Source organism: Urocitellus parryii, chromosome 5, assembly GCF_045843805.1.
Source record: "Urocitellus parryii isolate mUroPar1 chromosome 5, mUroPar1.hap1, whole genome shotgun sequence".
Lineage (NCBI taxonomy): Eukaryota > Metazoa > Chordata > Mammalia > Rodentia > Sciuridae > Urocitellus > Urocitellus parryii.
In genome coordinates, this window is record NC_135535.1 from 181582314 (window position 1) to 181606146 (window position 23833).

At 45.2% G+C, this 23833-nt stretch overlaps 2 protein-coding genes across 7 annotated transcripts in view; one reads left to right on the forward strand and one right to left on the reverse strand.

The window, feature by feature from the left end:
- Positions 1-215: 215 nt before the first annotated feature.
- On the forward strand, positions 216-20173 carry Zdhhc16 (zDHHC palmitoyltransferase 16). Of its 5 annotated transcripts, none has more exons than XM_026394898.2 (11): positions 216-303; positions 3726-3973; positions 4152-4346; positions 4487-4575; positions 4966-4994; positions 5681-5814; positions 5953-6000; positions 6804-6889; positions 7752-7875; positions 8086-8156; positions 20041-20173. In XM_026394898.2, the coding sequence occupies exons 2-11, from the start codon at positions 3731-3733 to the stop codon at positions 20078-20080; spliced, it is 1059 nt and encodes a 352-aa protein (XP_026250683.2). In that variant the 5' UTR covers positions 216-303; positions 3726-3730; the 3' UTR covers positions 20081-20173. The 5 variants fall into 5 exon arrangements, with proteins under 5 accessions (XP_026250683.2, XP_026250680.1, XP_026250684.1 ...); XM_026394895.2 differs by lacking the exon at positions 20041-20173 and adding an exon at positions 8835-9811; XM_026394899.2 differs by lacking the exon at positions 20041-20173 and adding an exon at positions 8835-8958 and having other exon boundaries at positions 8086-8130.
- The window catches only part of Mms19 (MMS19 cytosolic iron-sulfur assembly component), a 28502-nt gene continuing 14336 nt past the window's right edge, over positions 9668-23833 (reverse strand). The window contains exons 6-31 of one of the 2 annotated variants that reach the window (XM_026394894.2): positions 23713-23782; positions 23185-23313; positions 23034-23095; positions 20088-20174; positions 19613-19687; positions 19142-19219; positions 18440-18578; positions 18037-18191; positions 17694-17772; positions 17268-17393; positions 16990-17071; positions 16545-16642; positions 16288-16437; positions 14743-14898; positions 13875-13974; positions 13382-13484; positions 13160-13228; positions 12829-12955; positions 11983-12083; positions 11797-11853; positions 11461-11647; positions 11073-11155; positions 10787-10951; positions 10649-10708; positions 10138-10238; positions 9668-10058 (exon numbers count right to left, since the gene is read on the reverse strand). In XM_026394894.2, coding sequence (XP_026250679.1) covers positions 10031-10058; positions 10138-10238; positions 10649-10708; positions 10787-10951; positions 11073-11155; positions 11461-11647; positions 11797-11853; positions 11983-12083; positions 12829-12955; positions 13160-13228; positions 13382-13484; positions 13875-13974; positions 14743-14898; positions 16288-16437; positions 16545-16642; positions 16990-17071; positions 17268-17393; positions 17694-17772; positions 18037-18191; positions 18440-18578; positions 19142-19219; positions 19613-19687; positions 20088-20174; positions 23034-23095; positions 23185-23313; positions 23713-23782 — 2667 coding nt within the window. In that variant the 3' untranslated portion in view covers positions 9668-10030. Of the gene's footprint in view, positions 10059-10137; positions 10239-10648; positions 10709-10786; positions 10952-11072; positions 11156-11460; positions 11648-11796; positions 11854-11982; positions 12084-12828; positions 12956-13159; positions 13229-13381; positions 13485-13874; positions 13975-14742; positions 14899-16287; positions 16438-16544; positions 16646-16989; positions 17072-17267; positions 17394-17693; positions 17773-18036; positions 18192-18439; positions 18579-19141; positions 19220-19612; positions 19688-20087; positions 20175-23033; positions 23096-23184; positions 23314-23712; positions 23783-23833 lie in introns of both variants that reach the window. The other variant, XM_026394893.2, reaches the window with a different exon arrangement.

Here is a 23833-nt window from a genome sequence, read left to right on the forward strand (position 1 = left end):
ATTGGTGCACTTTGACACGTGATCAGCGGGGGCTATGTCTCCGGGGTAAACTCCATTTCCCAGGTTGCTCCGGGAAAAAAATCGGAGGTGGAACTTGGAGGTTTCAGGGCACGCGCTTGCGCTCATGGTTGAGAATGGGCTGGCGGCGGGTCTGGGTCCGCTTACTGGCGCTGTGGGTGATGGGCAATGGTGGGTCGGATTGAACCGGGCCTGGCCCGGGCTCCGAGCTGGAGGGGGTGGTGGTGAGCGGCCGCAGAGGCTGCGGTGTTCAATTTGGCTGATTGAGGAGTCGGCAGGCTGCAGGTAAGGAGAAGTCACGGCCCTTGCTTCTCATCCTTGTCCATTTTTCTAGGGTCGGGCCCTGTCCCAGGGCCTTGATGTGAGTCCGGGTTCCTGCTCACTGCGCGCCCCGCCCTGCAGGGCCGTGCCCTCCTCTGGCAGAGCATACCCTCCGGGCTTCTGTGAGGCGCAAAGCCGGAAGGAGGTCCGCCAACCCTACTTGCCCATTTCACAGGTTTGGAAACTCAGATCCAGGGACAGGGTTTGACTTGTTCAAAGGCTCAAAGATAATTCGAGGTAGAGCCCAAGCCGGAACCAAAGTTTTTTGGCCATCTGTCCTTTGCAGTTTGACATCACTGCCCTTTTTTGAGACATAGAACATTTTCCTGGGTTTTGTATCTGCAGCTTTCAGTCCTGCATTTATCCTCCAGTTGTGAGGGCCCCTTCTTAAGTGCATGCATTACTTCTTTTTTTAAAGCTGGTAAACCAGAAGGGATGTCTGCATATGAATGAAATACTGCGCTTTACTGAAGTCTGACATCTCTTACTTGAGATTGTAAACAACTTGAGAGCAGCATCTTAGTCTAGATGAAATTTGCGACGACTCTGATCTATTTTGTCTAAATTCTGGCTGTTCTGGAATCTGTACCTCCTTATCCCCCCCCCCCCTTTTTTTTTTTGCCAATCGGTTTTTCCCTAGGGAAACAGATGGTGATTTAGAGCTCAGGGATGAGGGGAGTGTTGTGGCCTGCAGTCTCTAATCTGGTGGCAGATGGCCACCATGGCCTGTGGGTACTACTGAGGAATGGGACTAGTCAGAATTTATCTTGGTATGAGAGTAGAAATGTGCTTTTCTATTTCCTTCCCTGTTCACTTTGAGCTCACAGTCCCCCATCCCAACACATAATTTTTTTGTTTGCTTTATTTCAATTTCCTGAAATGAAACCTGTTTCATTTGTGGCCCATGGATAACATCTTTTCCCTGGCATCCCCATGCCTCTCAGTAGCTAAAAGTGAGAGGAAGGGCCCTGGGTTCATATTTTGTTCAACCAAATTTGACTTGTGTTTCTTCATCTGCAAACTTTCTGTTCACTTGTTTGGGTTGACTTCTTGTTAGACTTGTTTTCTAAAATGTCTTTTAGCTCTTTTTTGTGCTGTGATTCTAATTACAGTTTCTATTTTCTTTATTTTACTTTCTCTCTTCTTTATTAATCAGGAAGAATGTTAGCAGCAGACACTTTATTTAGTGTTATCACATTTCAGGAATGACCTTGCTGAAGTTTGTAGAACAGATAGATATCTGACCAGGCTTTCCACTTCTACAACCCTCCAGGTCATTAATTTAACAACTATTTGAGTATTTTCATGAATCAGGTATTGTGCTAAGTACTTTATAAACTTTTCATTTATATTTTACCAAATATATGTGTGTGAACACACACACACAGACTAGTATATTTATAAAGGGTTAGAGCTAGAAGGGATCTTACCATTTAATCTTACCTCCTCATTGAATGAGAACACAATGTTATTAAATTCCAGCAGGGATCAATGATTTGCCTAAGGTCACAGAACTACTTAGGGGCAGAATTGAACCCTAAGTAGTTAGGGTTTGGGAAGATGAGAGTTGCTAAATCTAGTCTTTGGGGTAGACATTCATGTAGAGCTCAGGAATTCAGGAAGTGGTTGAGAAGAATCTGAAAAGTAGAGAATCTAACAAGGATAATTTTTATTTTTTTAGACTACTAGTGGTGGCTTTGAGATAGAATATGATTCCTATTGATTACATATGAGGAATGTATCTGATAGGTATGCCGTTGTTTCAGAAAGTATTTTAGCAACTAGGAAATTCTCCATTATCTGTAGCAAGGGAGAATACAGTGGTGTGAACAGTCTAAAAGTCACCTAGATTTGTTGTGGGGCAGTTGTCCTGTTCTATTCTTACATTTAATTGTGGCTGTCTACTGTTTTGAAAATTCATGCTTTAGCCAAATCATGGTTCCAAACAATAGGCATCCAAATCTGAGCTTACTGGTTTTCCTCTTTTCTACACTTCCTTTTAATTTTCTTATCTTCCTAGGAGGTGATGGGAATGGCCAGTTTCTTTATCCTGGTGCATTGGGTTGGTCCTCCTAAATTGTCTTTCTCTCCTTTTGTAGGCCTTGTCTGCTGGGTTTCTTTTCTCTGTAAGGCTTACATGGCATGTAGGAGGAGGTAATTATTTTTTCTTTGAAAGATCTTCTATGGGGATGAGCTAGAGTGCAAAGAGAATACATTGCTCTAGTTACTGAATTGAAACCATCCCCATAGCACAGCAGCCTCCTCCAGTTTCTGCTGGGTTTTGAGCTGCCTGTTAAATAAGTCAGTGGAGTTGCTAAGGACAAAGCAGCCCTCCCTGGCTGCTCTAGGGGAAAATCAGATAATTTTTTTTTCTGGTAAAAGAGTTAATCTGCAGAATTGAGACTGTTATGGAAAAAGTCTGGTAGAACATCTGTGTCCTGGTCATTGCCTGGGCAGCGAGCTCCTATGCTGTGGATGAGGTGGAGAGTGCCAAGGGATGGAGGCTCTTGCACAGCTGGGAAAGTTGGTTGGGAAGCTTGGGGCCAAGGGCAGCAGTTGCAGAGAAGGTCCTTTTGTGTCTTACTAGTACATCAGGGAAGACTTGTCACTGAGAGGGCAGGCCCTGAGGTTTTCATGAGCCACCAGTATGGAGATCCCTCCCACAGCTGTGTCTCCAGCTTTGGTTCTGTTGCTCTGAATACCTGAAGTTGTTCTGGCTGCTGTACCCTTGGGGTAGGGCTGGGAGTGGAATTGGAGACAAAGCATCTTATGTCATTTGAGAGTTGGCTGTCTTGACAGGAGACAGTAATCTCCTGCTACCAGGTTGAGTCTCCTGGCCTGGAACATCAGCCTAGAGGGAGTAGGAAAAAGTATCTTTTACCAAGACAGCATCAAGGCAAATCTATGTGTAGGATTCATATGCTATACCCTTGGTGGTCAGGGCAGGCAGGAGGCCCTAGGAAACTTCTGCCACAGTGTTCTTGCCAAGATGTACTGGGCAGTTTTGTTCATGTGGGCCATGCTTCTCTCAATGGTCTCTACACAGATAGCTCCAAAGACTCTTTTGTGATGCCACCTTTCTCTCCCTTACTCTAATACCATGACCCCTTTAGTTTAAGTGGATTTGCTGTGCACCCCTGTGGCGTAATATAAATACAATTTATGCAGGTTCAGAACCTCCAGTCCCTCTTTCTGGTTAGGACATGAGCACTGGACATTCCATAGAAAAATGAAGTGCCATTCGTATTCCTCACAGCTGGTGACTGGCCTAGCTGGGTCTTAGTCTTAAGTGTTTGCCCTCTGAGCTGGTGCTCAGGGCCTTCCCAATGGTTGGGGAGGGAGGGATAGGACTCACACTGGATCCTTACAATGGTATCCTCTCCTAGGAGCCATGAGGGGTCAGCGGAGCCTGCTGCTGGGCCCAGCCCGCCTCTGTCTGCGCCTGCTTCTGCTCCTGGGTTACAGGCGCCGCTGCCCACCTCTGCTCCGGGGCCTGGTACAGCGCTGGCGCTATGGCAAGGTCTGCCTGCGCTCCTTGCTCTATAACTCCTTTGGGGGTGGTGATACTGCTGTCGATGCTGCCTTTGAGCCTGTCTACTGGCTGGTGGACAACGTGATCCGCTGGTTTGGGGTGGTAAGTGATGCCTAGGAGCAGGAAAATGAATGTTTTGGGGGGAGCAGAGAGACGTGTCTCTCACTGATAGACCCGCATTAGGTTTTGGAGGCCAGCCCTCTATCCCTAGAGAAATTCCTGAGTCTCCTCTGGGTGTAGCGTTCTTACTGTGTCTACCTGACCTCACTGGTGTTGGCAGGTGTTCGTGGTGCTGGTGATAGTGCTGACGGGCTCCATCGTGGCCATCGCCTACTTGTGTGTCCTGCCTCTCATCCTTCAAACCTACTCGGTGCCACGACTCTGCTGGCATTTCTTCTACAGTCACTGGAATCTGATTCTCATCGTTTTCCATTACTACCAGGCCATCACCACTCCACCTGGGTACCCACCCCAGGTGGGTTCCGTTGGGGGGAGGGGAGGTATGGGCAGAGTTGCAGCTATCTGAGCCAGTCTCAGGAGTGGGAGAGTGTCATGGAATATTTTGAGGCATAGAAATGGTGCTGCCATAGTGGTCATGATGCTCTTTCTTCACAGGGCAGGAATGACATTGCCACAGTCTCCATCTGTAAGAAGTGTATTTATCCCAAACCTGCCCGAACACACCACTGCAGCATCTGCAATAGGTTGGTCTTGGCTTTGTTCTTTATGAACCCCAGCAGTGACTCTCTTGCTGTGGCCCTAGGGCAAAACCTGACTTAAGAGTTTGCTAAGACATGTATCAGGCATCCATCTCGTCCCAGGCAACATTCTCTTATTTCCTGAAACATAGTCCTTAGGATGGTTCTGAGTTAGGCATTACTACTACTTGTGGAAACTGAGACTCAAGAGAGATTACTTTGTCCAGTATCACATAGCCAATAAGTTATAGAGCTGGGTTTGAAGCAAAGCCTGGCTGTCTTCAAAGTCTGTGCCCTCTCCACCTCAGCAGGATGCTGGCCCTTGTAGGAAAGGATTGGTACTGACATCTCAAGAACCATGGCCACCTAAACAGAGCCTGTGTCCCTCCCTCACAGGTGTGTGCTGAAGATGGACCATCACTGCCGTATCCTTTTGCTTTCTTCTGCCTGAGGCTGACTTCTTTAGTTCCAGAGCACTATACAGGGTTAATGGCCACATGCTTAAGACTTCACCGTGCAGAGAACACTGGGCTCATGAGAAGTTAGTAGAAAAGACATCGTGGGGGTTGATCATCTCTTGCGGGGCACAGGAGGCTCATAGGCTCTCTGGGATGGATTCTCTGAGTGCAAGGAATCTTTTTTTTGGTGGTGCTGGGGATTGAACCCAGGGCCTTGTGCATGGGAGGCAAGCACTTTTGCCAACTGAGCTATATCATACCCAGCCCGAGCAAGGGATCTTCCAACAGGTTTCTTTTGTAGGCTGTTATGCTAATAGCTGTTGGGTGGAAAGTGATGCCAGGGCTTCTCTGGTTGTCCCCTGGGGGTACCAAATAGAACCATGGGGTCCCCTTCTGTTGTCCCATACAGATGTCCAGTTAACCCTAGTGAGGTTAAAGTATTGGCAGATTCATTTTCATGATTCTCTGGGGGGTACTTGAGTGCTCTGAAAAGCTTGTGAGACTTTGACCTGAACCTTAGGAAATAATCCCATATTTTCTTGCCTTTGGAAAATAGTTCTTGCTTGGTTGATGCTGTCTTTAACCAAGTTTGAACCAGAGGCCTGGACACCACTGAAATTGTTTGATCTTGTCCTTAATCATCCCCCCACCAGCCTGGCTAAATAACTGTGTGGGCCACTATAACCATCGGTACTTCTTCTCTTTCTGCTTTTTCATGACTCTGGGCTGTGTCTACTGCAGCTATGGAAGTTGGGACCTTTTCCGGGAGGCTTATGCTGCCATTGAGGTGAGTCTACGGGTAGGAGCAGGGTGAGTCAATGGTGCAGTGTTTCAGGGTGTGAGCCTGTCCCTAAGGAATGGGACTGGTAGCACCCCCACCCCAGGGCCTTAAGAGTATAACCAGCACTGTTTTCCATCCCCTTAGAAAATGAAACAGCTCGACAAGAACAAACTGCAGGCGGTTGCCAACCAGGTGGGCTGTCCCCACCCCACTGCCTCCTGCTGCTCAGGCCAGGAACATAGAGCTGCTCAGACAGCTGGGCCTGCTACTTTAGTTGTAGGGGCTTGTTGAGCCTCAGTAGGCTGAATCAGGGATGTTTAGGGAGGCTGCAGTAGGTGGACTAAGTAGCTTGGGGCAAGCTGGAAGTGTCTGGGATGTGACAGTTTTTGACTATCCCATCATCACCTCTTTGGGCTGTCTTGGTGATGGCCTGAGCAGCAAGGAGCCTGTGTTAGTCTGTGTAATGGGGTTCCAGGGGACAGACATCAAGCTGGTCCATCTGCATCTGGGTAATCCCCACTCTGTGCTTCTTAGAACTCCTTATTCTGAGCACATCCTGGGCTTATATGCTGTACCTCTGCTGCCCTTCTCAGTTCTTAATGATTCTTTCCTCTCCAATTAGTGAATGCCGGTTATGGGTCTGTTCTCCTTTCTTGGGGATACAGCCACATAAAGGAGTTATGGCTGTGGAATGGAGTGGCTTCCCCTGGAGCCCCGTTCATGTTGTCAACCTAAAGGCCCAGGGTCAGCTCTCCTCCTGTGCTTTTCCATCTTGTCCAGACCTCCCCTGCCCAGCCCAGTGTTTGTCCATGTGTTGGTGCCACCAGGTTTGGTCCACTCCTTTGCCTGCTGTCCTGACCCCTGTGTAGCTTTATTCTTCATTTTTTCTGCCTGGGTTTGGAATACTTCCTGCATTTGGTGCTGGGGGCTTTGGTGGCAGTTGATAGAGACCAGCTGAGCAAAAGGAGCCAGGCTTTTCTTTTTTCTTTTTCTAGACTTATCACCAGACCCCACCACCCACCTTCTCCTTTCGGGAAAGGATAACTCACAAGAGCCTTGTCTACCTCTGGTTCCTGTGCAGGTATTTAACTCAGTTTTGATAGTTTTAAGGGTAGGGCAGCTTTAGAAGAACCTTTTAAGTGCCCAAATGCAGGCAGGAACCCATCCTGAATGACCTGCCTCTGTTCTAGTCTAATTGAGGTTGGCAGAGTCAGCACTTTTCTTCAGCATTTTGGGGCAGGGAACACTCAGGACATGAGCACTGCTGTTTACCAAGCACTAAGGATGTAAGCATGCTTGTTATTTATTATGTGCCAAGGTAAGTTAAACCTATTTATTCCTGGTAGTAACTATCTAAAGGGTAGGTGACTGCATCTTATAGATTTATAGAATGAAGTGATGTGTTCCTTGATACATGGCTAGGAGTGCTAGAGCTGGAATGCAAATTTCATGTCACCCTTATCTTATCCCCCAGTGTTTTTGCTACCCTTCACTGTCTCCCAAGCATGAGTTTTTAGGAAATATAGAATGTTGTCTCAATAGACTTATTTCTCCCCCTTCCTTTCCACATGACTTATTTTCAGCCTACACTGATACATTTTTTAATTTTATTTTTTTTAGTATTAGGGGTGGAATCTGGGGCCTCACAAATGCTACATAGAGGTGCTCCAATGAGCTACATCCCCAGCCCTTTTAAAATTTTGAGACAGGGTCTCACTAAATAGCCTAGGCTGGCCTTGAACTTGTGATACCCCTTCTGCAGCCTCCTCCTGATGGGAGCCTGATGTTCTTTATAGATATGGTGAAAGTACAAGTTAATCTAGGAAGTATGCCAGGAGATAAGAAAAATGAGGCAGAGAGGTTGCTAAGAATCATTGTGTAGCTCAACTTCAGACCTACATCCAATGGCCCTAATTTCCACTAATCTTTGTCCATTTTCTTAGTTCTGTGGCACTTGCCCTGGGTGCCCTAACCATATGGCATGCTGTTCTCATCAGCCGGGGTGAGACTAGCATCGAAAGGCACATCAACAAGAAGGAAAGACGTCGACTACAGGCGAAGGGCAGAGTGAGTGGGATTGAGGGCTTGGGTGGGCAGGAAGGTAAATGAACCTGTATCCTGGAAGCAGAGGACATGGTCAGGGACAATTCTGTAACTATAACATAACGCCAGAACTTGCTTACCTGGGCTTCAATTTAGCCAAAATTGTCTCCAAAACGAGAAGGGGATTATAAAGAAGAGGTCTGTAGAAATGTTTTTTCTTTTCCTTGGCTCTAGGTATTTAGGAATCCTTACAACTATGGCTGTCTGGACAACTGGAAGGTATTCCTGGGTGTGGACACAGGAAGGTAAAGTCAGAGACCAGTGCTGCCCAAAGAACTCTGTGATGAGAAAGATGGCCTCTACCTGGGAATACTTAGAATGTGGATAGTGCCACTGAAGGATTTTAATTGGATTTCATTTTCATGAGTTTAAATAGCCACATGTCCCTCTGTCTTTGTAGTTCTAAACTGTAGGAGTAAAGAACATTGCTTTCGTTTAAGACAGAGGGGCTTGGGGCGCAAACCACGGCTTAAGGAGCAGATCAGGTTTAAGATGACTACACTAAAATCCTGAAAAAGGTAGTATGTAGTAGTTGCCATTCACTTTTCATTTGTAGGCAGTGTCTGGAGTCCTGAGGCAATAAACAAAGCTAGCTCTCTCAACCCTAGAGACAAGGGGAAGTCATTCTTCAAACTGAATTACTGAGGCAGTAACAACCCATCACAATGTCAGTTCTTTCCTTCCTCCCTTTCTCATCTTTGTATTATACTCCTGCCTAACACTGTGCTTGCAGAGGCCCCTTAGAATAGCTCAAAACCTCAAAAGGCCTTCAAGGGCCCAGAAGGCAGATCAAATGGTTAGTATTAGGCAGAGGAAATTAGGACTCTTATTACCTTTGTGTTTGATGTATGCTTGCTGAAAAATAAATAGAAAGGACTCCAGGAGCTTTTGGAACTCAGAAACATTTCTGTCTTCTCTTGTAGGCACTGGCTTACCCGTGTGCTGTTACCTTCTAGTCACTTGCCCCATGGGAATGGAATGAGCTGGGACCCCCCTCCCTGGGTGACTGTTCACTCAGCCTCTGTGATGGCAGTGTGAGCTGAGTTGTGCCAGCCACACTTGAGTATTTGTTCTGCTGCCTACACTGTCTCAAGGGCCTCCAAGGGCAGCTTTCCTTGGAACCCTTCATCAAAAGGAGCCAGTGGGCCTGCCTTAAGGTACTATGCAGGAACAACTGAAGGACCAACCTGGCCAGGGCAGAAGCAAGACACAATGTGGAGAAATCGTAGGACTAAAATCCCTTTACTCAGGCAAACAAGTTCCAGCCCCAGCCTAGGGGTCAGGCAGCTAGCTACCTTGTCCGGTGCTGATCTGATATTCTCCATGTCACAGCACTGGGGCTGGCCATCACCTCTCCCACTTGTTGTTTGGGGAAACACCTGAAGGGTACATCTGGGATCCTAACTTCTTAATGGGGCAAAGACAACAGGCCTGCTGCTGAGGTCAGAGTCACTGCCACTTCTCACATTGCTAATGAAGGGAACAAAAATAAAGGTGTTTGATTTGTAAAAGTATACGGTTTTCAACTCTTTGCCTAGTTCTAGAGCAGGGAAGGGTGGGGGACGTCAGGGTCAGGGCCTAGTGAGTAGATATTCTGCTCACACCTTCATTGCCCTTACTTGGAGGGGTTGGATGCCCTGTAGAATTCTTGACTAACCCTTAAACATCACTGTGCCACCTCTGGCTATGTGCTACTGAGGCATATGTGGGGCGAGGGGGATTATCTCTGATAGTTAGCACCATTACCAAAAGAAACCTTTATTCTCCAGCAGGTACACACGCGTTCACTATCATCCACTATCCCTGGTCTTCAGGGTCACAGTCATCTGCACTCACTCCTCAGCAGCATAGCTCCCTTTTCCTGACATGAGATACAACAGAAGGGCCCCACAACCCAAGATCTTCCTTCAAAAACAAGTAGACTTGCTCAATTAATTCACGAATCCTTTAGAAATTAGGACTCTGGTTTTTCTTGTATAGCCATGTAGCAGAGGCCCAGCGCTTGTGCTGTGTCTGTGGGAAAGGCGGGCAGAGGCTAGTATTCTTGCCTTGGGCAAGATGGCTTGAGTTAGTAATTCCAGGTTAGATTGTCAGAAGAGTCTAGGCCAGAAATAAGGGCTCAGCTGCCAGGGCTCCCCAGCAGAAACCTGTAAGCATAAAGAAAATCAGCAGCATCAGCAGTAAGGCTCGTTTTGGTCCCATCTCTCCCCATGACCTAGAACTCACCACTCTCCCCTGGCTGACACAGCTTCCTTTCGCACTAGTCTCTTCTTATCATCCAGGGGTTTGGCCAATGCCCGGATCACCTGTGGTTTATATGGTAGCAGCTGTGGAGTCAGAGGAGATAATCTTAGCCAAGGTCAAACTTAGCAACCAGAAGAGCTGCTTCTCTGGCTTTGTATAACTAATATTCAAAAAGAGCAGAATATATCCTATCCGTTTTTAATGGGAGAGATTGAACCAAGGGCCTCACATGTGCTAAGCACATGCAATATATCCTACTCTTTTTTAGTGATTCTAGAGGATGCCAAGTGGCAGGATGGCCATTCTATTTATTGGGTGATCAGTATTTTTTAGATTCATTCTGGCCCCAAGGGAAAAAAAAATCTGTGCTTATCTGTAGTTCATATCTTAACCATACAGCAGGGTGGCTAATCTCACTTGATAAAGGCAAAGAGGTACTTCCCTGGTTCTTGTAAGAGGTTCCCAGGCCAGGGAGGACAACGGAGATACTTACTACAGGAGTGGGCAGGTGAGTGAGAGCATGCATACACTGCAGCGCAGCGATCCGGACAGCCTGGAAACACAATCATACAGAGATGAGGGAGACCTGAGGAGAGATGAAGTACCACAGAGGTGCTAGGGCTCAACGCACCATGGAAGGGCTGGAACTGAGGTTCAGAAACTTGGTGACCAGGGTTTCAACATGAAGACTCATGACTTGGGGTGCTTCCAGTAGAAGAGGCTGAAGGCAGCTGAGGGTAGACAGCTGGACCACAGAGTCAGGGCATGATAGGGCCTCCAACAGCAAGGAAAGAAGCTAAGAGGCAACAGAAAAAGTGGGGTGACCACATTGTGATGATCTTTGTTCTCCCCTTTCTGGCCCAGGCTATGGGAAAAAAGCTTTGTCTCTTGCTTAGAGGCTGATTATAGAAACTTACTGTGGGCAGCTCTGGCAAAAGCACAGGCTTAGGCAATCTGTTGAGTACATGGGACAGACCCTTCAGGTAGTTTGGCTTCACATCTGTAAAAAAAAAAAAAAAAAATGGAGAAGCTTAGGGAGAAACAGGCTTAGACAGTTGTCATTCAAGAACTCAACTCCAATCTCTGAGAAAGCTGGGATTTCAGCATACAAAAGGAGAAGGAAAACAAACCACTCAAGCTCAGATTAAAGGAAAAAGTGGGGCAAGAATCGGGAAGTTTAGTAGTTTTCTGGGTATAGAACATAGCACAACTCTAAAGAAGTGCTTGGGTCCTAAATTATTTTAGACTGTTCCCAAGTGAAACAGAGGTCTATATATCTGGAGGCCTGCCTTTCAGATTTCTTACCTTGAGGAGCAGCGTGGAAGCCTTGGACCAAAGCAGGCACATTATCTGTGAAGAAACGTTGACGGAACATGATCCGCACATCAGCATGGCCGGCTCGAGTCAGCACATCAGTACAGTCAGACATGAGCAGAGAAAAGCCATCAGCTGCTGCTGGGCCTAGTTCTGGGTCACTCAGGAGGCCCATAAGCTAGAGAAAAGAGAATCTCTGAGGTACATCAGGGATGAAGAACCTTAAATGCCAAGGAGGAGGATGGAAGTGGTTTCCAGGAGCAACAGGGTTAAGAGGGTTCCTATTTAAGTCTGAGTTCTCCTGTGTCCAAGAAAGGAAGGACTTACCCGGGCAGTAAGGCAGGAACTGAGAGGATGGTATCTGAGTACTAGGGCCTTTGTTACCTGTAATATGAGAGACGAAGTCAAACCCCAGAACCTGGAGGTAGCTGCTTATGGCTCAGGGTCATCAGGGACATTTTATTTAACCAAATAACTGCCTATGTCCAGCTAGAATTGATTCCACCTCCTTACCCAGAGAAGCAGTGTGAAGGCCTGACTGCGTGAAGGCTTGGAGCCCAGGCCATTTTCCACTGTGTCCACAGCCAGCTGGAGGAATTCATCGAGCTGCTGCCCTAAAAAGGAAGGACATGCTGATGCAATGGCAGCACTTTTTCCTTTAATGATGAGAACGTAAGTCATTTAAGTGCAGAATACCCAAGAAACCGTATCAATATCATTTCATCTGGAGAAAAAATAAGACACTAGCATGAGAGCCTGGTATAGTCCATTCAACACAGGGATGCTGGCATTGGAGAAGAGAAGGTTGTCTACTCCCAATAAAGACTTCTCTGTGAGTGCCACTGTAGAACCCTGTAATGCTTTGTCTAGCTTCTCCTCTAGAGTCTTGTCCCAAGATCTGGTGATAGTGTTTGAGCAGGGGCAGCCCTGTTTTGTTACTAATAAGCTCTTTTTTTTTTTTTTTTTTTTTGAGGTTCTGAGTATTAAACCCAGAAGTGCTTTACTATGGAGCCTACACCCGCCAGCCCTTTATTTTGAGACAGGATCTCACTAAGTTGCCCTGGCTGGCCTCGAACCTGAGATCCTGTCTCAGGCTTCGGAGAAGTGCCACCACACGCAGCTAGCAAGCTCTTCCTCTTATCACTGAGTTACATCCCTGGCTCTTTAATTTTGTATGTTGAGGCAGGGTCTCACTGAGTTGCTTAGCCCCTTGCTAAATTTCTGAGGCTGGCTTTGAACTTATGATCTTCCTGCTTCATTCTCCCGAACTGCTGGGATTACAGGTGTGTGACACTGCACCTGGCAGCAAGCCCCCTTTTTAAAGGTTTGAGGAGGCTCCCAACCCAGGCTCACTAATACCTGCAGGATGTTTGTTGAGGAGTCCTGCAAAACACTTGGCAGCAGCAGTGGAGGAGAAGGGGCAGCCATGGCAGCAGCTCAGCTCCAAAAGCTCCCGCATGAGTTGGTTCAGCTGAGGGATTTCCACCTACAGAAAACCTGGCCATGTAACGGACCCAGAAAACACTTGAACTCCAAAAGATACCTAGTAAGAAGTGCCAGCAGGGATTGGCAGAAGGATAGATGATAACTAAATTCTTTAGTGGGGGAAGTAAAAAATCAGCTTGGCCTGGGGCAAATTTCAGCTCAGGTCACCCCAAGATCCAACTCCCCAAATGTTGTACTAACTTACATTTCGTGGCAGGGAGCAGACGAAGGCCATCAGCAGTGCAATCAGCCGTCTCTGCCCTGAGGAGCCATCCTATAAGGGGAAAAAAAAGCTGTTTCAGGCCTGTCCTGCCAGCAGTAGGCTTGTCTGTTCCTATACCCACTCTAGATCAGCCCTACAAGAAGAAGTTTGAAGGATACAAATCCCAAGATTCTCCCTCATCTGATCCATCAGACTGTCTTTTACCTGGAACGGCTGGAATCTGCTTGGGAAGCTGTTTTCAGGCAGAAAGGAGGTGTTGCCATCCAAGAAGAGGGGCACAATGCGGGTGACACTCTGGGCAGCTAATCTGGGGGGCAGAGTACAGGTGTTATCAGGGGATTAGGATTCTAAACAGCCCTTCCCTCCACAGCAGTGCCTTTCCAACTGGGGTTCTCATTAGGATCACTGAGCCAATGGTGCAGGCTAGGATAATTATGTATTTGACAAATATTAATTTGGCACATATTATATGCTTGGAAACATTCCCTTTGGGACTGCTGTGATAGAGCAGTGAGTGAAACAGACCAAATCTCTACTCTATTATAGCTTAAACTCTAGTAAGGAACTCAATGTATAGTTTTAAAAATGTTCTACAGGTGATTTTGCAACTAAGAATACTGCCTATGGCTTGCCCACCCCTATAGTCCATGGTGTTAAAAACCCATTCTTTAGCTTTATCAGCAAAACTTATACTCACTCAGGGCTCAGGTGGGTGGTGGCAGTGCCAATGACAGACACCATGGCGGCCAAGACTACTTCTTCCAACAGCACTTTTCTTAGAACTGAGGGCTCCTTCTCTGCAAAAACAAAACACCAAAACATACACATAGAATCAAAAGGCCTTGACTGGTTCAGAAATCCAAAATGATTAATTCCTGTCCTTGTCACAATGAGCTTGACTGAAGCCACAAAACAGCAGTTCTCAATCTGTCCTCTAGTACTGTGGCCTTGAGAATCAGCAAGGCACCAGAAACAGATGGAGCTCTTGGGAGCACTGTGCCTAGTCCTTAGGCACAATGGGAAAGAGGATGTTAATATGAACATTCTTAATATTAGACCTAGAAATGCTGGTCTTTTAAAAAATTTTAAAATAACCTGAATTTATTTTTATAGGTCCTTATGTATACCAGCTATCATACACTGAACACTAGTTGTGCAACTGGGCATCACACATTATCTTCCTTAATCCTTACCAACTACCGTGTGATATAGATATTACTATCCCCATATTATCAATTAAAAGGAAATAAGGTATGCATTTTTTTTGAGGTGCTAGGAACGGAACCTAGGGTTTCACAAATGCTAGGCAAATGCTCTAATGATGAGCTATATCTCCAGCCTGGTATGCATCCTTTCGAACACTACTAAATCTAGTGGATCCTGGTTTCTGCCATTGATCATGTTTAGCACCCTTTGCTCTGAAGTAAAATCTCACTTGGACAAAAGATTCAAAGTAAACCTGATGGAACAAATGCAGTATCATTAATACTCAGTGGGTGGCAGTGCTGTCCAACAATAGTGGAAGGCAGAATTCTGACAGGATGAGGAGAGGTGGAGAAAATTACCTGGCATGGAAGCCTGCACAGTCAGGGCAAGCAGGCAAGGTACAGTGGTTTCATGGAAATACCAGCAGCTCTCGGGGTCTTGCTGGCATTTTTCTGCCACCTGCTGGAGACTCTGGCAGATAGCAATGACTTCAGTGGATCCTGCAACCACATTCCCTGGTGGGGAGAAAGTCAGTGTTATCTAAGGTTTTCTGAAAAGCACATTAGGTATTTCTGATACAGCAGATGAAATAACAGTCAAAGACAATGATTAGAAGAAAATGTCTTATTTAAGAGCCCAGTTATTAGCTTTTTTCTCTATTCTGACTTTAAAGTGCCAAATCTGCGGCAGAAGTATTCACTTACTCTCTTCCCTTTGTTTTCATAACAATTCTAGAAGTATCACTTCCTCCACTTTACAGAAGTGGATATGGAGCCTCAATGAAATTATCAGTGTTTTTTCCAGGGTCACAGGAGGTACAGAGTCAGGAAACAGACCCAGGTCACAGTGTGAGTCTACTGTTCTTGTCTCTACCTAAAAGCTGCTGAATCCACCCACAAGGGCTGGACAGTCCAAAGCAGAGAACTGATTAGTGAGGACTCAGGGTGACAGTGAATAGATTCCTATTAGCAACAGCTATGATTACTTTGGCCATGAGGGTACCCGAGTTACCTGGGGATTCAGCTCAAAAGCAGATTTTTATCAGTTAGGGCCTGAAACTACATTTTTAGTGAGTTCCTAGATGACACCCAGGCTGTTGGTTGACCCTATTAAGCACCATGCACTTGAAAATCACTTGATAACTCTTTACAGTTGCTATTTTACAAGTCCCAACACTACTCAAGAGACTGATTCAATTGTAGTAAGGTACCTGTAATTTTTTTTTTTTTTTAAGTTCACCAGAGAAAGACAAATACTATGGTTTTTTTTTTTTTTTTGGTTTTTATTTATTTTTTCTTAAGTTGTAGATGGACACATTTATTTTTTATGTGGTGCTGAGGGTCAAATCCAGTGCCTCACAGGTGCTAGGTCTGCACTCTACTACTGAACTATAACCGCAGTCCCTAAATACTGTTTTGAATAGTGGTTACCAGAGAGTGGGAAGGGTATGGGGGTGGGGAATGAAGAGGTGATAGTTAATGAGTACAGGGAGTGCTGCTGGATAGGAGAAATAACTTCTAATGTTCAACAGTACAGTTGGGTAACTATGGCTGATAATGATTAATTGGAAAAAATTTTTTTCAGTGCTATGGATCAAACCCAGGGTACCTCACTTAGTTGAATATTTCAAAATAGCAAATAGTGAGGATTTTGAATGATCTCAATGCAAAGAAATGATAAATGTGAGGTGACAGACCCTCCAATCAGTCTCATCTGATCATTACATAGTATATACACAGATTTAAATATCATACAATTACTATATATCAATTTTTTAAAAGAAGTTTACCATGTCACTCACAGTATAGCTACAATTAGAATCACTGCCTGAGAGGTGTCGACTTCAAACCCTGGCTGCAGGTCCCCATTTCATCCAGTTTCTGGTGATTATTCCTGGTACCTACCTTTGTTCACCTGCCAGAGATGCTGCAGCAGCAAAGGCAGCGTCTCCTTGACAATGCTGGGATGTGTTGAAACAGCTGACAAAGCTTGCAGACAGCGCAAATGCTGGGAACATTTGGTGCGCTCATCCCCTCTAGCCAAATCTGACTCCCCTGAAAGCAATCCAGGAGACAAGGTTTTACTGTGTGATGGTAGCAAGTATGAAAGCCCCCAAAGCCTTGCTCTGAAGGGCTGGTCACAAAAGATTAGCCATACCTACCTCTGTGCAGCTCCTCAGCAAGCTTGGGTATCAGGTGGCTGCTAAAGGCCACAGGGTAGAGAGCAGCCAGGGCTCCTGATGCTTCCAGTGCTGCCAACCTACTGGGGCCAGAGCAGATAAGTATTAGCTGAGTCTTGGCCTACTGTTCTCTCACCAATGCCTGCCAACAAGCAGATCTAGGAATGTGGGCTCCCAAGGCCACCTTGCTAAAGAGCAGGACTCAAATACCTACACCACTGAGTTGGACAGGGCTTCTTAATGCCCAAGAAAAGAGAGAGCAGTCCCACATCTCTCCAACCGGTTAGCAGCCAAGCCAAACACAGAGCCCACCTTCCCTAAGGAGAGACAAGGGTCAGAAGCACAGAGCCCTGGTCCTTGCTGCATCTGTTGCTGCCATACAGAGGCAGGGAACAGCGTGCTCTACCTCACTGCTTTAGATTCTTACCAACTTTGGGAATCCTCCTCCAGGAAGCTCAGTCTGTACAGGTGACCCACCACCAGCTCCAAGTCCCCAGAAGATAGGAGACCTGTGGTTAGAAGGGGACATGAGTCTCACCTTTCTTCCCCTGCAGCCACTACAACCCTTCCAAAAATCCTACTGGAAATCCCAAATCAACTAGTGTTGCAGGGAGAACAGGAAATGAAAACTGTTCTTCATTTAAGATAGAAAATCACCAGGAGGGGGGCCATACATATATCTTCTCTCTTTTCCCTATGATGTACCTGGCTGGGCACCCAAGACTGTGAGTGTACGGATGCCAACAAGTTGAAGCTGAATGCTGGGGTCTGTTAAGGCCATGAACACCAGTGAGCAAAGCTGGTCCTTGAAGCCACTCAGAGGCTTTTCATCTAGGGAGAGACAGAGGCCAGGTTAGAAGGAAACCCTAATTCCATATCACTGACTCAGCACTATGTATTCATACTCTGAAAAGACAACTCAGAACAGCTTTTAAGGGCTTAATCTATTAGGCATCCAGGAATACATTGGAAAAACAAATAGGTCTCATCCATTCAGTGTTCTCTTGTGCTACAGTCTTAGAACAGGACTGCTGTTCTAGACTGTCTCTGTATAGCAATCTGCCCTGCTATCCTTTATAGGCTGCAGATTTCATCAGCCTTCAAGATACCTCAACTGGAAGGTGACCTCACCTTTGTCCTCATAGTTCCATTTCTGCTGCAGCTTCAAGAAACCCAGGATCATTTCAAGGATTGTCCGTCGCTGGTTGCTCTGCAATGTATTAAAGAGTACTAGAGTAAAAAAATATTTTAAAGGATTTCAATCCTGCTACTCTGGAAAAGGGGGAAATTATCCTTTTATGTAAGACTTGAGTCAGTGAAGAGTGAATAAGGGAATGAGCAGCGGCTAATGGGAGCAAAACCCCAGATCCCTTTGGGCCCAAGCTAATGTTTTGGTGTCTCTCAGAGTCTCTGAGAAAGGGATCCTGGCATGTTGGTCCAATCACCTCCCTCCCACAAGACTGTACCCCCTTACCTGACTGTGCTTGTGGAACTGATCCAACAGTAGAGGCAGCACGCTGCTGGTGATGTGGTCACAGGCCCGAGCAGATGCACCTGCGGCTGCCTGCAACAGCTTGGCACTAGGCCACACCAGTTTCATATCTGGTTCACACAGATGGTGCCTGCAGTCTAGAGAGGCAGCAATCACAGACCTGGGGAGTAGGCCAAATGTTGCCTCCTGCCCCTAAAGTCCATGGAGGTTGGAAAGTGAGACCTAGAACAGTTTGCTAGCAGTTACCAAACTGTCTTTAATTCAAGTTAGGGCTGCAGCGCCAAATCACTGAACATTGGGGGATGCACATGAAGGGTCATTGGCCCTTGAGAAATGTCATCTCTATTATGCTCACTCCCCTTTCTGGCTGTCATGATCTCATTACCCTGTAGAATGTTGCTAAGGAAGGAGTCGAGGAGGTCCTCAGCATCAGCCCTCAGCACAGAGCAAGACAAACACGTCGTCAGGGAGAGGAGGGCTGCCAGGCCCTCTGTCTCCACCCGCTCACTTGCCGTCTGGAACACCTGTCAGGGAGGGATCCCATGGCTACTGAGGTGAGCCTGCACCAGATGAGACCTCACCCATCCCCTGTATATTTCTTTGGGTGCACAGTATTGAGAACTTTAAGGGCACAGTAATGGAAATGGACCATTTCAATGGTGTCTTCACTGATTATCCTCACCAATTCCTTAGTCCCAATAGGATTATTACACATACTTTTTAAGAAACAGAATGCCAACTCTGTGTAGTGGCTATGGGGATCCACCATCTAAAGTCTCTTTCTTTCCCTCACTATTCAGTATGGTATCCACCCCACAACCCATACTCTTTGACATTAGAGGATAGGAAGTGGACATAGTGAAAAGGTGATCATGTGCCCTCATCATGCAACTGACTCATGCATAGGAATTCTCTCCCTTGTTACTCAGACTAGACTAGAGAGTAGACCTTGCTTGCCTGCTGAGTAACCAGGACTAGTACCCTGATACTGGGGACAACAGGAAAAGAGGACAGTGGGGATTATTTCCCTTCATGCCTGACAGCTGGAATTCATAATAGTGAGTTTAGCTAAGTAAGTAACACTCACCTCTCTACGGATAGAAGCCCAAAGGCTGGGGAGGAAGTCCTTCAGTTCTTTCTGTCCATATACAGCACAGCAAGCATTCTACCAAGGAAATAGCAGGCATCAGCTACCTACACATTCAGATGTCCTGAGATACAGGCACCTTGGCACAATGGCACATAAACGAGTCTGGTCCCCAGCAGAATGTTGTAATAGTCCTACCCAGGACCCAGAACAAAAAAGAGGAGCTCAACCTGACTTATGAAAAAGAAGCATAAAGAGGAAGCCCTGGTGAGATTTTCCTCACCACTCAGTTACTACAGGATGAGACAATATGTATCTGAGGGCTTTAAGTGATCACATAGGCCCAAATCCTGTGTATACAACTTTTGAGGCCTATGAACTGTTCTTTGGTTGTCCAAGAATCTCTTTATCTTTTAGTACCCCTATTTGGTCTAAAGGGAGCTAGATTCTGTAAGGAGAAAAGTCACTCACCAGAGTCTGCAGAGAATCCAGCTTGGCACTCAGAATTTCAGAATCCACCTTCTCAATCAGCAGGGGGAGTAGGAACTGTAGGAGAGAACTTAAAGCTGAAATAGGTAGTATCTCAAGTTCAACTATGTCCTTACTGCCACCAGTCTCAAGGGACATCAAGGAGCTATACTCAAGTTAGGAGTAATGATTGTAAGCTAACCTTCCTGCTAAGCAGGCCATACTCCCCGTTACCTGAAAAATGGGCAAGTTGGCAGAGCTGGAGGATTTCAAAAAACAGCACCATCTAGAGATGGAATTACTATTCTAAGGGATGAGATGGTTAAGTTTTTTATAATGAAGGTCTGAAGATACTTGCCATACAAGACATCTGCAGGATGTCATACCCTAAAATCTTTCTTTTTCTCCATGTTTCACTATTCTTTCTTCAGACTTCTTTTGGCAGACACTATGTACCCAATTCCTGGCTAAGACCTACCTCTGCAAATCGTGGTGTAGAAGCCAGCACAGCTCGAAGACTGAGGATAAGATCTTCTCTCTGGATACCATGGGGATCATTAGGTGGCTGGAAAGGAGAAAGGCCATGTGTTTGTATAATTTTTCAGACCACCTTTGGACACAAAGGCTTGAATCTGGCAAACCTGCACAACAGGTGATGTGGTCACAGGTCTAGTCTAGTAGAATAAGAATATATGAGGCCTCAGCAAGAAAATATGCTTGCTCTTATGTGTTCCTTGGAGTTTTTTGTCTTTTAGGCATTTATTTTTGATCTGGTCACATATTTTCTATCTGATCTATCATTTTACCACTCATAGATAAGCACCCATAGCTTTCTGGGAATTGGTTTCTTCTCTGCACTTATATTAATATTACAATGTGTTAGTATACACTGGTTCTCTATAAATAAATGTGATTGCTAGCCAAGGATGGTGGCATATGCCTTTAATCCTCCCAGCTGAGGCAGGAGGATTCCAAGTTTGAGGCTGGCCTGGGCACCTTAGTGAGATTCTATCTCAAAATTAAAAAAAAAAAAAAAGGGGCTGGACAAGCCAAGGAATACCAAGGACTGACTGACTACATCACCAGTTGATGGGGGAGAGGCTAGGAAGGATTCTTCCCTGCAGGTGCCAACACCTTGATTTTGGACATCTGGCCTCTAGAACTGTGAGAGTATAAGTTTCCATTATTTAAACTTAAAAGGCAGGTGGGGGCCGGGAATATAGCTCAGTGGTAGGACACTTGCCTAGCTGAGGCCCTGGGTTTTATCCCCAGTACTGGGAAAAAAAAGAAACACAACAAAAAAATGTGACTCCTCTGTATATACAGTCTATAATCTATTTCCTCAGTTAATCTATTAATAAGAACATTTTAAATGGTATTATTCTTATATAACATGTTTTAGTGGTGGATACTATTTCATTGTGTGGTTCAGACACAGTTTATATAAATAACAATCATCTGACAGACATTTCTGTTTCTTCACCCTATAAAAACTTGTAACTCTGACAACATAAGCATATATAGTTTCTGTGTCAAGATGGCAGATCTGAAAACAATGAATCAGATTTTCTTTTCTCCTTTGAAAACTACACAAAATATACAGTCTTTAAAAGGGATCTTCTTTTTTTGAGGACCTAAGGCTAAAGGTTGCAGATAACAAGGGAAAAGCCATCAGCAATAAAATTTTAGAAGCTGAAAAGCAAATAGATATGAAGAAAATGACTTAACAGACCTAAGACAACAGAATCCCAGGTAGACTTTGGGCAAGCTAAATCACTACCCATACATACACTGCACAGTCCTCAAAAGGCTTTGGGACTGCAGTTCCAGGAACCTCTGGAGTTGGGAGTGCGGCTAGAGAAGCAGCCTGACTTTCTAGACTGACTTCTAGCTCCTCATTAAAGGTAGCAGAATCTGAGGTTTAATTTTCTGGAGCAGGGGTCTTTAATCTTAGAGCTGCAGGTATAGTGGTGAGCCTCAGTGCTGCACCAAGAGATGGGGGTCTAAGTGATAGGTACTGAGTGCTGGTATTCTCAGCTCCCTCTGCTTGTAATCAGACCTATCCTGATAGGCAGACCTAAGGTCTTTTTTGAGAAGTACTGGACTAGCCCCCAAAAAATAATATTTGGGGAGTTCTTCAACTTTCCAGGTAAGCCATTCTATGATGAAGCTCACACTTACTAAGTACACTTATAACCCTCACTTAGAAACACGTAAAAACTCCCAAGAACTTGCCTCCAAAATAAAGTGAAAAAAAGGACTAGGGATGTAGTTCAATGGTAGAGCACTTGCTTAGCATATGGGGAATTAAAAACAAAAAAACAAAAAGAACAAAAAACCTGGTAGCCAAAGCAGGATCTTTCAAGATTTCAAAGGCATAAAGTTGTTCTGAGGTAGAAAGGTCACTGATTATGGAAGATATGAAAATAATTTCAGGGCAGAAGTGATCCCAAGAAACAATGCCAAATGAAATAAGTTGGTAATTCCCTACAGCAAAAAATGGCTGCAGCACTTCATTTATATTTATTTTTTTATGGCATTGGGGATTTACCACTGAGCTACACCCCCAGCCTTGTTTATTTTTTTGAGGGGTGTCGGAGGACAGGGCCTTGCCAAGACTGGCCTCAAACACATTATCCTCCTGTCTTGGCCTCCCACCAAGTCACTGGGATTATATATGCAGTGCAGCACAGCATTGAGCCTGGTTGATTGTGCACTCTGAAGGCAATGACAATCAATACTCAAATGTTGCTTGCTGTGCTACAATAGAACTCTTCATTTCTCACATAGTACTAATGTTTGCAGTACACATACCCATGCATGCCTACACAGTAATTAGATCCTGTGTATTTTGAAGTAAAAAAGAAATCAAATGCAAAGTGGGAGAAAGGCCTGAGAAGGTCACAACAAATATCTCCTATACATACTGTGTTTGATTGTTCCTTTTTTGTTCTGCCAATTTGTTGTTATCTCCTGAGATGCCCTTTCCAATTCCAGAATCACATCCCATGCATTCCTCAGAAACCAACTGAAATCCTATCTTATCTATGAGGTCAGTGCCTGCCTACTTGAGCTCACACTGAACTCTGTCTTCTCAGAAAACTATAGTATCACTCATTTTGGTACCTAATCTCATATTGTTACTTAAATGTTTCAGCTTTCAAGGGCATGGACTATGTTTCACAATCCTGTACCCCTCAGCACCAAGTATATTGTCAAGGAACTTAAGGAGTACCCTCAAATACTTGCTGATCTGAATTCTTCCTTCAATGTCAAATGCTTCTCCATTTCCCAGTGAACTAAAATGTAAATTAATGAGGAAATGTCTGTTTTGTTCACATGTACCCTCTGTGCCTAGAACAGTGCCTGTACATAGCAGGTACTCAACAAAATATTTAAATGAATAAACAAAGGTGCTTCTTACAGGAGTAAAATCAATAGGGAAATAACAGGATGTGACTTCAAATAACTCCTCCACAAAGGGTCCTGTGACAACAGAGAAAGAATGAGGTTGATTATCAGTTTCATTCACCCAAGAAGCCCGAATCAGCTAATTCATGGCCACTAAGACATACCCAGGCTATAGTCCCTGGAGATGAGATCATGGACAATGCGGAATGCTACCAGAAGATTACGAGGATCCTTTTCCCCATCCATCACCTGGATGAAGCCAAATGTGAAGTCAGCTCCTAGGCCTTTTAGCTCTGGGAAGGAGAGAACAAGGTCACTACTGTCCCATGGGATAGAAAGTTCAGACTTTCTCCTAGGAGGCCTGTGTTCTCCTTCTGTTATCACTTGCTCCTCTCTCAGAACAGACTGTTATTGTCTTCCTATCTCAAGACAAAGTCCTCAATAAAGGGATGTATACAAAAACACACACACCCATACACAATTAAAAAATATATATATATATAATTTTAGAGATAAAAACGTAAAAAACTTTATATATTGCAGAAGGGGAGAATGGACCCCCAGTCACTCTTCATCATTCTGAGTATTGGCTCTTATCTATATAACCCCCAGGCTAAAATGCATCCTACTAATGGGGAAAAAAAAGTAGTGTGTGCTCACTTTCAGATTTTCTAGTGAGTCCAGCCTCTTACCTTCTTCCCGAGTTCGCATGAAATTGGTGATGATACTGTAGACTGTATGTCGGTCTACCTGGAGCAGGGACTTGAGGGTAGGGGAGAAAGGAAATCAAAAAAGAGGCTAAAATATACCTCA